Consider the following 12,943-nt stretch of genomic DNA (forward strand, 5'->3'; position numbering starts at 1 on the left):
GCCCTTTACCACTGAGCTACAGTACCAGCTTTAGTCAGACTTTTATTGAAAGCTGGTTTTGATGCCACATGCCTGTAATCCTAGCATTCACCTGTAATCCCAGCACTTGGAAGGTTCAGTCTGGAGGTTTGTGAATTTTCTGCCATTCTGGGCTACCAAGGGGATAGGTAGCCTGGGAGATATTGCATTCAAATAGAGAGACTCTGTCTCAAAGTATAGAAACTTTAAACTGGCAGTGGTGGTGCATACCTGTAATCCCAGCATTCAGGAGACTGAGATAGGAAGAACTCTAGATTACTGTGAGTTTGAGGGTCAGCCTGGGCTGCATAGTGAGTTCAAGACCAACCTCCAGTAGAGTGTGAGACCCTGTTTCAAACAAAAGAAAAAAGAAAAGAAACTTAAAAAAAAAAAAAAACCTTTTTAGAAAGAGGAAAGGAATGCATATTTTTGGTTGTAAATCTATGATGGCTCTCCCTTTCTAAAGTAGAATTCTTTGTGTTGCAGATGAGTCACTATTTTTCTCTTAAGGAGAACAAAATTTTTTATATTAGGGTATTTTGAAATGGGAGGTACAAAAATAAAACTTAATAAATGTTTTGAAGGACAGGCTAAGGGAGAATAGTCTGCTTCACCTTGTGGTATTTTGGGGTGATTGTACTTTTTTTTTGGTACCTGCAATCAAACTCATGACCTTGCACTTGCCAGGCAGGCACTTGTGCTGCTGAGTTAAACCCCAGCTTCTGGGGTGATTGTGCTAAAGCTTACAATGAGGCCTTTTGTTCTAAATAGCTATGCATGACTGTTTGACTTTGGGCCTTACTCCAGTGTAAGTCTTAGTGTTTTTGTCTGTAAAATGTGGGTGGTAATGCTTTCTTTACCCATAGGAGGGTAGTTTGTTAAAATGCTTTATAAACTCTGATGTTCTCTTTCCCTACCATGAATATTATATTTCTTTTTTTTGTCTTTTTGAGACAGGGTCTCACTGTGCAGTTCAGGCTGGCCTTGAGCTCACTTTGTAGCCCAGGCTGGTCTCGAACTCGCAACGATCCTCCCACCTCAGCCTCCCGAGTGCTGGGATTACAGGTGTGAGCCACCACGCCTGGCTGAAGATTATATTTCTTTAAATCTCTGTAAAAAGAAAATACCTGATTGAGTAATCTAAAAATCATTCTTTTTGTGTGAACAAAGGGAGACTCAGAAAATATCTAAGTAAAAAGAACCAAGTTCAAGGAAAACTGCATAAGCCCCCCAAAATACTTCTATCTCTAAAGTAAGATTTTTAAGATGACATGCTAAATAAGTCTTAATGACATACTGCTGTTTTCTGTGTCATCCTCGCTTAATAGGAAGTCTCCTCCTCTTTTTCCACTTTCCAGAGTGTCCTCTTATTATTTTACTTTTACTTTTTGTTTGTTTTGAGACAAGGTCTCCCTACGTAGCCCAGGCAGGCCTTGAGGGCACAGTGATCCTCCTGCTTCAACTTCTGAGTGATGGGAGTACAGCCATGAGCCGCTATGCCTGGCTAATTTTTATATTTTTGAGACAAGGTCCTACTGTGAAGTACATGCTGGGCTTGAACTCACTGTGTTGCCCAGGCTAGCCTTGGCTCAAGGCATTACTCCTGCATTAGCCTCTTGAATAAAGTGTGTCCTAGTTTTTACAGTAAACTATATGGTTACCCTAAATATTAACAAACATTTGTGTTTGTGTGTATTCTTCCATGTGTTGGTATTGTTGATTCCTACAAGGGTCCAACCAGAATCTCAGAAATACTGTGTGTTTTTGTTGTAAAAGTAATACATTTTTATTTTATTTTTTAAGACTACTTTTGCACAAAATAAAATATCATCTGTTTTCCCCATTCACACTCCTGAAAGGTGATGACAGTTTGGCATATAACCCTCTAGATTACATACAGATTATTTTGGATGCTTAACATACGGACAAAATTTTAAAACATCTTTATTTATTGCACTCGTCATAGTTAAGTATTTCTCAAGCCTGTTTCTGCTCTATTTTGCTGACTTCGATACATAGCTCTGAACTCCAGTTTTGTTTTGATACCAGGGATCGAACTCGTGACTTTGTGCTTGCCAGGCAGGTGCTTATACTGTTGAGGTAAATCCGTGGCCCATGTGATTCAGCACTCGCAGTAAATTTTATATGAAGTTTATTGTACTTTTCCTTTACCTTTTCTTAGGTATATGGCCATACCCCTGTTCCTTCTTTTTCCTGTTCTAGTCTCTAAATTCTTTTGAAGTGACTTGAAATCCTTCTGTTTAAATCACTTTTGTCAATCATAATTGAAGAAAAAAGAAAGCCAACATAATTTCTTAAAAGAGAATTTTGTGATCTGGTGTGGTAATACATGCTTGTGATTTCAGCAGCTTAAGAGAAATTGCAAGTTTGAGGTCAGCCCGGGCAATTTAGTGGGATACTGTGTCATAATAAAAAACTAAAAAGGGAATATAACTCACTGGTAAAATGCCCAGTACTGCCAAAACCCAGGACTTGGGTCCAATCCAAACTATATCAAATTAAACCAACTCTGTAGCCAAAGAAGAATTTCTAACTTGAGACATATAAGAGCTGATTGTGTGCATGTGTATTTTATATGAAGATCAAAGATCTAGCCACCTGACATGGTGTGCAGTCAGTCTTTTTTATTTATTTCTTTGTTTGCTTGCGCCGGGATCTTGTTGTGTGATTCAGGCTGTGCTTGAACTTAGTGCGTAGCCCAGGCTGTCCTCCTGCCTCAGTCTTCCAGGTGCTGGGATTCTAGACATGTGCCATTGCACTCGTCAGACAATCAGTCTTGTAGAAGATCTAGACCTTTTAGGGATGAGAACAGACTTACAGAAATAGCCTAAGATTGCTATGGAAATGCTTATGAAAGCTCCTTCCCCAGGAGGTCTTTCGGCTATATTCTCCAGATGCCCTTGTTTATATTTCTAATTTAGTTTTTACTGCGAGTGCCGAATTTCTAAATTCACTATTGTACAAGTGTAGGATGGATGAGAAATGTTTTAGCAGCACATGTGACTAGATTATCAAGACTATAGTTGATTTAGAGCATAATATGAGTCATCAGACTTGTGTGGCTTAAACAACAGGCTCCATTAATAGCTGTTTATTGTTCAGAATGAAGTGGAATGATAAGCTCACTCTTCTCTTTGTAAATTAGCTTATAGTGCAGCATTATGTTTAGTTCTTAGTGCTGCTCTTGGACAAAGATGTGGATAAGTAAATTCATCCAATGAAATGAGAACAGGAATGATAAGTAATCTATTTTAGTCATTGTCCTCTGAGGAGTATGGAACGTTGGAAGGTATTAGGGCCTTAAGAGAAGATGTAGGGCAAACCAGGTAAACTGTCTTCAAATATTTCTAAAACTAGAAGGGAGTGATTTTGTATTGGAGACTGAACCTAGGACCTCCACAATGAGCTAGAGCTGAGGCTTTTCAAAAACTTTATTTTTATTTTGTGTTTTGGGAAAGTCTCACTCAGTCACTTAACTTTTCCAGGCTGGGCGTGGATTTGTAATCCTGCCTCAGTCTCAGAGAGCTGGGATTATAGCAAAGGTGTGTGCTACCATGCCTGGCTAACTATTGATTTCCAGCGGAAGATTGACTAGTTTATGAGATCTTTTGACCAAAAAAAATGTGCTTTGGGGTAAAAAGTGAAAATAGTTAAGACTTTAGAAAGAATGTGGCTTACTAATTAAGGGTCTGGACTTGGGAATAAGGCCTGAGGTTTACCTCTGATGTTTCCACTAATTAGCACTGTGTTTGGGGGGAAGTTCCTTACAATGTTTCCTCATCTGTTAAAGGAGATGATAATACTTCACAGATTTCGTACATGTCTGGGAAGTAGTCTTTCAGTGTTCATGCCGCACGTCCTCCAGAGCCCACTGCCTTGTGTCTCATGTGTGGATGCGGACCCCCTCCCCACACATCTCCCAAGGCAAAGTAGCAGCATGGGCCACAAGCTGGGAAACTCTGCTTGGAGTGAGGACATGCTCCGTAGGGTGATGGTTCATTCCAGGATACAGGGTGGGGGTGGAGAGACTGGGGAAAGGCAGAGGCAGGAAAGAACTGGGTGCTGACAGTTCTTCACCAGTGTGGTTCTGACCCAAAAGAGCCAGCTGTGGGTAAGATGAAAATAAGAGCCTGTTCTAATGGTTGGTAACGTTTGGGCTGTTGTATAAAGCAGCTTATGTGATGTTCTTAAACTGTTGTACTTGGATTATTTTTATGGATACCTTAATATGTACTACATTTTAGTTTATAGTTTTGCTTTAGCTTAATTTTAAACCCAGTCTTCTTTCTTTTTTTTTTATTATTTAAAGAGAGAAAAAAAACAAAACAAAGCAGTAAAAGGGTACAAGTATTACAGAATTTCAAGAAAAAAATATACAGTAAGAAATCACTAGTTAATAGATTACATATTGTCATCGTAGAAAGTTATCCAAATTACAAATTAAAGCATACAAAGTGGACATTCATACAGTGAGATTGCAGACAATTCTGTTCAATGATCCAACAAAAACTCGTTAATATGGTTTCCTATCCTACACACTTAAATATACATGCAGTTATGTCCTTTAGATCACTTTTCCTCTCTTTTTTACAATAACAATTATACTTTTTGGGTTTTATTACTCCCACAGTTCTTATAACTTTTTTTTTTTTTGGAAGAGAAAAAAAAATGTGACAAAACAAAACAGAGTCAGTTAGAACAGAAGGATGGATATAGTACATGATACAAAAACAGAATACCAAGGGGCTGGGGATTTAGCTCAGCGGCATAAGCACCTGCCTTGCAAGCAGGTGGTTGTGAGTTCGATCTCTGGTACCAATAAAAAGAGAAAAACAAACAAACAAACAAAAAACAGAATACCAGGTGATCAACAATGGTTACCATTATGCCTCTTGCTACCTTAAAAAGAGTTGCCTATATCATCAGGTATAGTAGAATTGAACAAAACAGTACAAAACAAGACCAATAAAACCTACATTGGAGACCTTATAGGACTTCAAACGAAGATAATAGTCAAACCAGAATGGGCATCATAGTAAATCTTATTGCCTTCAAAGTGGTTGCCTATACCCTCAAACTTGATACTATCAAGCAAAACAGAATATAGTAAAGTCAGTCAGAACAAGATGAGAAGAGCATTACAGGGGTTCAAATCAGGTTAATAGGAAAACAAAAATATTACTATAATATATCTCACTATTTTTTAATTTAGTTTTCCCTTAATTAAAAAAAAAGGAAAATTTAAAAAAAAAAAAAAAAAGGAAAAAAAAGGGAAGATTGAGATAAAAGAGGACATAACAACAGAACAACACAGGTCAGAACCGAACAATTTAAGCATCATAGTGTTTCACCACCAAATAACCTGACATAATAGTAGTCATCATAGTGTCTCTTTCCTTGAAATAATTTGAGTATAACTTTGTATACTATAGCATCAAACATATCAAGACATTGTGAAGCCATTCAAGAGAATGAAGCATTACAGGGTATTTAGAACAGCTAACAGAAAACGAACAACGGTTTCTATATTATCTCTTTGCCTATAAAAAATTTTGTTTATATATCGCATATAGTAAAATATAATAAGATACAACATGTTAAAACCAATGGAAACAGACGAACAATAGCTTGATGGGACTTTAAAACAAGATGATATTAAATCATTACTAGCAATTATGATGTCTTGTTTTCTTCAAAATAGCTCTTCCTACTATCACAGACAATAAAATCGAACATCCCAGATTAAAACCATTCCAATTAATGAATGAAAACATAATATGGCTTCAAATTAATATGACTGGAAATCATGATTACCACATACTTTTATGTATTCTTATCATTTCTTATACTAGGGAAACTATTCGTTATTTATACATGTGAGTTTGATTTATTTCACTTATGAGTATGGTCTGAAGTTGCGTCCATTTATTTATAAATATCTCAATTTGATCATTCTTTATAGCTGAGTAGAACTCCATTGTATAAAAATACCACAACTTTTTTATCCATTCCTCAGTTGATGGACACTTGGGTTGTTTCCAAGATCTGGCTATTACAAATTGTACTGCTATAAACATGGGTGCACATATATCACTGTGGTATGATGCTTTCAGATCTTCTGGGAATATGTCTAGAAGTGGAATAGCTGGGTCAAATGGGGCTTCCAGTCCCAGCTTTTTGAGAAATCTCCAGACTGACCTCCACAATGGTTGCACCAGTCTACACTCCCACCAGCAGTGCAGGAGAGTTCCTTTTTCCCCACAGCCTCTCCAGCATTTGTTACTGGTGGTTTTCTTGATCCTGGCCATTCTTTCAGGAGTGAGATGGAATCTCAGTGTGATTTTAATTTGCATTTCTCTAATGACCAATGATGCTGAACATTTTTTCATGTATTTATTTGCCGTTTGTATTTCTTCATCTGAGAAGTGTGTATTCATCTCAGATGCCCATTGGGCCTTTGAATTTTGGGGGTCTGATTTCAGTCTTCTTTCTTTATCATCACCTTGCCTCAGTTATGCTTCAACTTTTTAAGGGTTTGATTCATGTTGTATTTAACTAAGTCATAATTATGAATCATGCAGCCTGTATATTAAAATGACTTTCCCCAGGCACACTTACGTTGTAGCTTTGTCTCTAAAAATATTTAATATTCTAAGTCATGTGGGGGCCCACCAATAATAAAAAGTCTGCAAACAAAAATTCACTGAGATGCAACTATTTCTTAATGATTTAGAACAGTGTTGTATTGTTGATAGCCATTTAAATTGCTATAAGCTTTTTTAAAAGGCAGTTTGGCAACATTATTATATATATATACATATAACGTAACACACACAAAATATTGCTGCTCAAAATAAAGTAGAATTTTAATCCCATTGTTTGCTCTGACCGCTCACAGCTCAAGATTGTGCTCCTGGCACTGCTACTAATAGAGATAGGTGAACTTGTTTTTAGAGCGAGGCTGGGATGGTGATAAGGCTAAAAAAATTTAATAATAAAATATTTCATGCCTTCAAATAGCAATCCGATCATTTTCAAAGAATTTATTCCATGGAAACAATGCAGAGTTAGTAATACAGAGATTGATAAACATTGATGTTAATTATGATGCTATTTATTTTAGAGAAAAATCAGTAACAGCTTCATACCTTTAGGAAGGAATAGGGAATGCTTTAAAATTATTTGAGATTTTTATTTTAAAATAATCTCAAACAGAAATTATACTATCTTTTTCCTGAGTAAGTTGCTGACATTATACCCTTAATCTTTGAATGGTCTAATGTGTATTTATGAAGATATTTTCCTGCCTAATCACAGAATGTCTGTACATAAGTAGTACAGTTGTTCAGGGTTTACCAGTTGTCCCAATACTGTTTTACAACAGTGGTCCAGTCTAGAACCTTAGGTTGCGTTCTGTTGTCAGGTCTTTTTATTTTCTTTTATTCAATCTAGGACATTCTGAAGACTTTCCTTGGCTTTTATTTTGTATAAATGTCAATACTATTGACATTTACAAGGCAATTATTTTACAAAATTTGAGTTTGTCTGATGCTTCTTGATGATTAGAAGCACATCCTTGGCAGGAATGTAATAAAGGTGAAGCTTGTTTCTCTAACATTCTAGCAAGGTTTATGTGCTTTTACTGGTGGTATTGTTTGGCCACTTGATTAAGGGGTCTTTTAATCTTCTCTGTAAATTTGTTATTTTATCTTTGTAATAATTACATGTTCTGGGGGTGGATTATATAGATATTCTATTCACTACCAAAGATTTTAATGTATTCACTTGAGTACCAATTTATGGATTCAGTTTGAGTTTTCATTCAGCAGGTCACAATTCATTGCCTTATCATTTATTCTGATGTTTAGATTGTTCAATATTTAGAGCGGGACTGGGATGATGATAAGGCTAAAAAATTAATAATAAAATATTTTATGCCTTTGAACAGCAATCTGATCATTTTCAAAGCATTTATTCTTTGTGAGAGTTCCTCCTAGCTTGTTCTGTTGTCGCATTTTTCATTATGAGTTTAAAAACTCATAGTTTTTGCCATTTGAACTTTTTTAGTGATACTGGCAATTGAACCCAGGCCTTGTGCATGCCAGGCAAGTGTCACTCCTTCGAGCCATTTCCCAGGCCCCTTTTTGTGTACAGTTGAGAGTGGTGTAAGTGGTGATTGAACTCACGACCTAGCGCTTGCCAGGCAGGCACTTGCACCGCTGAGCTAAATCCCCGCCCGTTGTTATTCTTTGAAGTATTTCTTTCGCTTTGAGGCAGGATCTTACTGTAGAGTTCAGGCTGAACTTGAATTCAGTATGTGGCCCAAACCAGCCTTGAATTGGAGGTGATCCTTCTTCCTCAGAACTCCCGAGTGTGCCGCCACACCCAGCACCATTTTTTACTTTTTGAGATTAGGAGATATTTTAGCCTCTTCTGATATAATACATTACTGTATGAGCCCTGGGTCAGCTGTTTCTCTAAGGAGCTCTTCTTCCTTTTAGAGGAGAATGATATTTAGTAACTAAGATCTGAATATCTCAGTCCTTGCTACTCTCAAGCTTTCTCAGGGAGCAGTTAGGAAGTATATTATTTGTATGTGTACACACACATTCACGCATACACACTTTTACATCTACATGTCTATGCGTTGAAAATCATAAAGTCAAATCACTATCTAGTTGCTATTCAATATCATAGGATATGTTACAAATTTTTTTGCTTTTCATATTTGTACCTTTTTCTTTCTTTCTTTCTTTTTTTTTTTTGGTACCTTTTTTCTGGAAGTGAAAAGCCTAGTTCAGTTTGTCCTTAATGCATTACTTGTTTAGGCCTCTGCTGTGATTTGTTCACCCTGTGTGTGAGTGCTTTGATCTCCCTGCTTGGGCTGCAGTTGCCACCTTGGCCTCCTCCTTCAGCTGCCTCTGCCAGGATCCCCTCCTCACTCACTCGGGCTCCCCTTCAGGCTCGTCTCTGTCTCTGTCGGATGCCTGCTTCTCATGCTCCCTGCAGAGCCTGCCTCAGGTTGTCTTTGTGTGGATGTCACTTGCTAGACTCTGACGTACTCCTTGGTGAGCCAGTCCCTTTTTGGAGATGACCCTCCTTTTCTAACTTGGCTCTTACACTGTACCCTAGGCTGGTCCCTCAGCCCCAGGAACATCCTCCACACCCCAGCTGAACTGTGACTGTCCTACTCAACCAGCTCTTCAGATAGCTACCATGCTTGGTCTTGCATTGTGGCTTTTGAGGTGAATTATCCATGAAATCAAGATATGAACAAACAGTACAATAACAATCCTCAAGCATAGTGGAAAACAATATTCTTTGGCTGATTTTCTTAACTGGGTGGGACAAGATGGCCCTTTATTAGCTATCAGTAATAATAAAAACTCATGGCACTATTAATGTCAGATTAAAAGTAAGGAAAAAAGACGTGGTTAATATTTTTTTAAGCAAAAGCAATGATGCTGAAGTCTAAGGAAGTAGCTGTGCGGTGTTGAGTGGACTCAGACTAATAAAGGAGAAAATGCACAGCATTTTGAGGAACTCAGTGAAGCATAGGCTAGATGTTTGCCTCATTAATTTCTGAAGGTATTGCTGTGTAGTATAGTAGGTGATGTTTATCATTTTGACCACAGATCATACAAAAGTTGTATTAAAGTTTTAGAACAACAAAAGGTCATATGTACTTCCTACATTCATACACTAAGGCAAGAGGATGTCGTACTTTTAAAATAAGTTTTTTTTAAAAAATTAAAATAAGTTTTAAGTCTTTAAGGATTAACTCTCTTTTCTAGAAAATTTAGTCATCCCAGAGCTTAGCAGTATTTTACAATTCTAGCTAGGATGCTGTCATAATTATACATGTCAAAATGAAGTTATCATCCCCAGTTTTCCAGGTATCCAGACTGGAAATGTCAGTGTGACCTTTAATTCATCTTTTTCCCTTTGCTGCCCACCTTGAGTCATGTCTTCTGTCACTTTTGACAACTTAATGACCTTCCATGCACCTCCTCTTTGCATTCCACGGCTGGTTCAAGCCTTCATTCCTTTTTATGTGGATTTTTGTGTTTACCTTCATTCAGTTCAGTATTATGAGACTCTCTGTGACTCTGGCTTTGCCTCTTCCACGGCACCTCTGACCTAAAGGCAGCTATATTAATTGCCTCTAGAAGCTAAGTTTAGGAGAGAGAGGGGATTATGGTGAGTCAGTGCCTGCCCCAAACACAGGTCAAGTTGGACTGGAGGCCATTTGGTGCCACATGCTTCACTCTTGTAAGGGAAACTGGAAATTCATGTTTTTATGTGACATTTAAAAATGGTCTCATCTCTTGTGTAGATACTTTCCCAACAAAAAGGAGATTGACATTCTATTTTAACATGTAGGGAAAGAAAAGAAAACCTTTAGTAGACAGGAGTCCAGAATCCAGGCTGGTGTGGCCTGAATAAACCCTTAATCTCGGACTGCCGTTCTGGTGTCACAAGGGCTGTGCAGGACATGGTCTCATTTCAGATGTTTACTTGGGCTGTGGTGTAACCTGGAATCCTCCTACATTCCTCGCCTTATCCTTCATTCAACTCGTCTTTTATTTCGAGTTTGCATTTCCCACAATGATATGTTTTGCCTCATCATAAAGTTTTGTCATTTTTACAAGATACAGCTGTCTTGTTTAATCTGCATTAGGAATGTTCACAGTTTTTTGTGGATTGGACCTATTTCCATGAGACTGGCACCTCTGAGAGAAAAAGGGCCTCACCTCATGCTGTACCAGACTTCTGGCCCAGGGGCCACTGGGTGAATAGTAGGTCCTTAGTAACTGAGCAGCTGAGCGAAGGCAGGTTGGCACTCGGCTGGGTATTGTGGAAAAGCAGTAGTTTTCTAGCTGATGTTTATTTCTTTGGTCACTTTGTATCCATTCTATATATATTGTGCTGTGGGGGTTTACTGGAGGGTCTTTGTACTTGTTATTTATTTGTTCCAGCCGTATCTGTGGATTGAGTTGCCTGAAGTCCCCGCATCACACCGTGATCGTCTGTGTGCTGGGGACTGAACCGAGAGCCTCCCTTATGGTGTGCACGTGTTCTGTCACTGTGCTGTGCTCCCAGCCTTACTCTTCCTTGTTTTGCTTCTCTTCTAGCCAAATCTGATCACTCACTTGTTAATCTGAGTACTCTTCAAGGCTCACTCAGAGCCAACTCTTTGTTGAATGATTTCTTAAGACCTAAAATGGAGGAAATGGTGTTCTTCTGTCTGGTCCTGGTAGTGTCTCTCTTAAGTGAACATTAAAGCTTGCGTCTTTCGTTGGCTGGAGCAAGGACCTTACTTATATTCAATACTTTGCATACAGTGGGTATATCCATGGTTTTGAAAAAAATTAAGGCTATTCATTTAGGATGTACATTAATTACAAAGTTAAATGAATCTCATAATTACAAAGTTAATTTCAAACAACTCATATGCAGGAAATAGTGTGATACCCATTACAAGATTCTACTAATACCAGTGAAATTCAGGCTATTTAAAAACTATTTTTGGCTGTGTTTAAAAAGTATATAAATGGCATATATTATTTTTTCTAGTGGAGAAAATTATTAAATTTAATAATTTAAATTAAGGGGGTTGGGGATTTAGCTCAGCGGCATAAGCGCCTGCCTTGCAAGCAGGCAGTCGTGAGTTCGATCCCCGGTACCGATAAAAAAGAAAAACACCAAAAAAAAAAAAAAATTTAAATTAAGCTTGATCATTTAAGCTTGCATTAGTTAAATGAAACTTCTTCAGGTATACTAAATTGTACAGTTAATGTAACTACTGTATTAAATTTGCATTCACTTGCTGCTTATAGCTAAAAATGCTAGAGATAAAGATCAATATTGTAATAAAATCATTATTTGATCAAAATATATTTATGATAGTAGTCTCTGTAAATGTAATTTTACATAAGATGAAATAGCATCATTTGTGTTAGTTCTTAACTCATGCTTTAAAGCAATATGAAATCTAAATTTTAAACATTTCCTTTCTTTTAGGAATCAAGGAAGGACTGAGGTAAGATTATTTATATGAAAATTTTATTTAAAATGTGAGATTGTTTTACTTTTCATTACTCATAGTTAAGAGAAGGGATTGTTTGCATTCTGGATAACTCCACACCGAATGAATGGCTGATGGCCAGGAACATATAACTTTATAAACACCACCCTCGTGTGATTGAAATAGATTCTTTTCTAGTTGTTTATTCTTAGTATTTTTCTTCTGCAATCAGAATATCCCTTTTTTCAGTGCTGTAAAACTGTATGTGACTTCAGTAATATTTTAGCATTACGTCAGTGTAATGCAAAGATACTTATTTGATTTGAATTTTTTGTGGCCTTTATATTTCAAAATAGTGAGTCTGATTTATAATGTACAGTACCTTTCAATAGAGTAGTATTTAATTAACATAGAAATGATGATTATTTGACATTGTTGGGAAATGAATAATTTTATGTTTATAAATTTCTTTAATATAAAATGTGATGTTCCTTTGGGGAGATCTGTATATGTAGTAAAAGCCATTTATTTATTTTATTTTTTTTTATCAGTACCAGGGATCGAACTGTTGACTGGTAAAAGCCATTTTTAATAAAGTGTTTTTTATTCTAAGCCTTTTTATTGAGTTACCTTTATAAATAGTAGAATATCAAAAATAAAACCTAACCATGTACTTATACAGTAGTCATTAAGAACAAAAAGAGAATATATCCTCTGTTTATTAAAGTAAGCCTTTCAGAGTAAATATCATTTTTTACCCCTTTACAAGTATAATCAGTTTTTTATATTATTAAAATATCCACTCATTTGACAAAGACAAATATTAAGGAATTTTTGTGAGGTTTAAAAAATGCCTAATAAAAGGTTGGCATTTTA

The 12,943-nt window shown here is 36.8% G+C and overlaps 1 protein-coding gene across 1 annotated transcript in view; it reads left to right on the top strand.

The window, feature by feature from the left end:
* Gtf2f2 (general transcription factor IIF subunit 2) overlaps positions 1 to 12,943 on the top strand; it is a 162,421-nt gene that overhangs the window by 12,522 nt on the left and 136,956 nt on the right. Inside the window, exon 3 of the mRNA XM_003477472.5 lies at positions 12,064 to 12,082. Within this exon, the coding sequence (XP_003477520.1) occupies positions 12,064 to 12,082 (19 nt within the window). The remainder of the gene's footprint in view (positions 1 to 12,063; positions 12,083 to 12,943) is intronic.

This window comes from Cavia porcellus, unplaced genomic scaffold (genome assembly GCF_034190915.1).
Source record: "Cavia porcellus strain 051 isolate PalLab524CR breed Dunkin Hartley unplaced genomic scaffold, mCavPor4.1 scaffold_21, whole genome shotgun sequence".
NCBI classification, from domain to species: domain Eukaryota; kingdom Metazoa; phylum Chordata; class Mammalia; order Rodentia; family Caviidae; genus Cavia; species Cavia porcellus.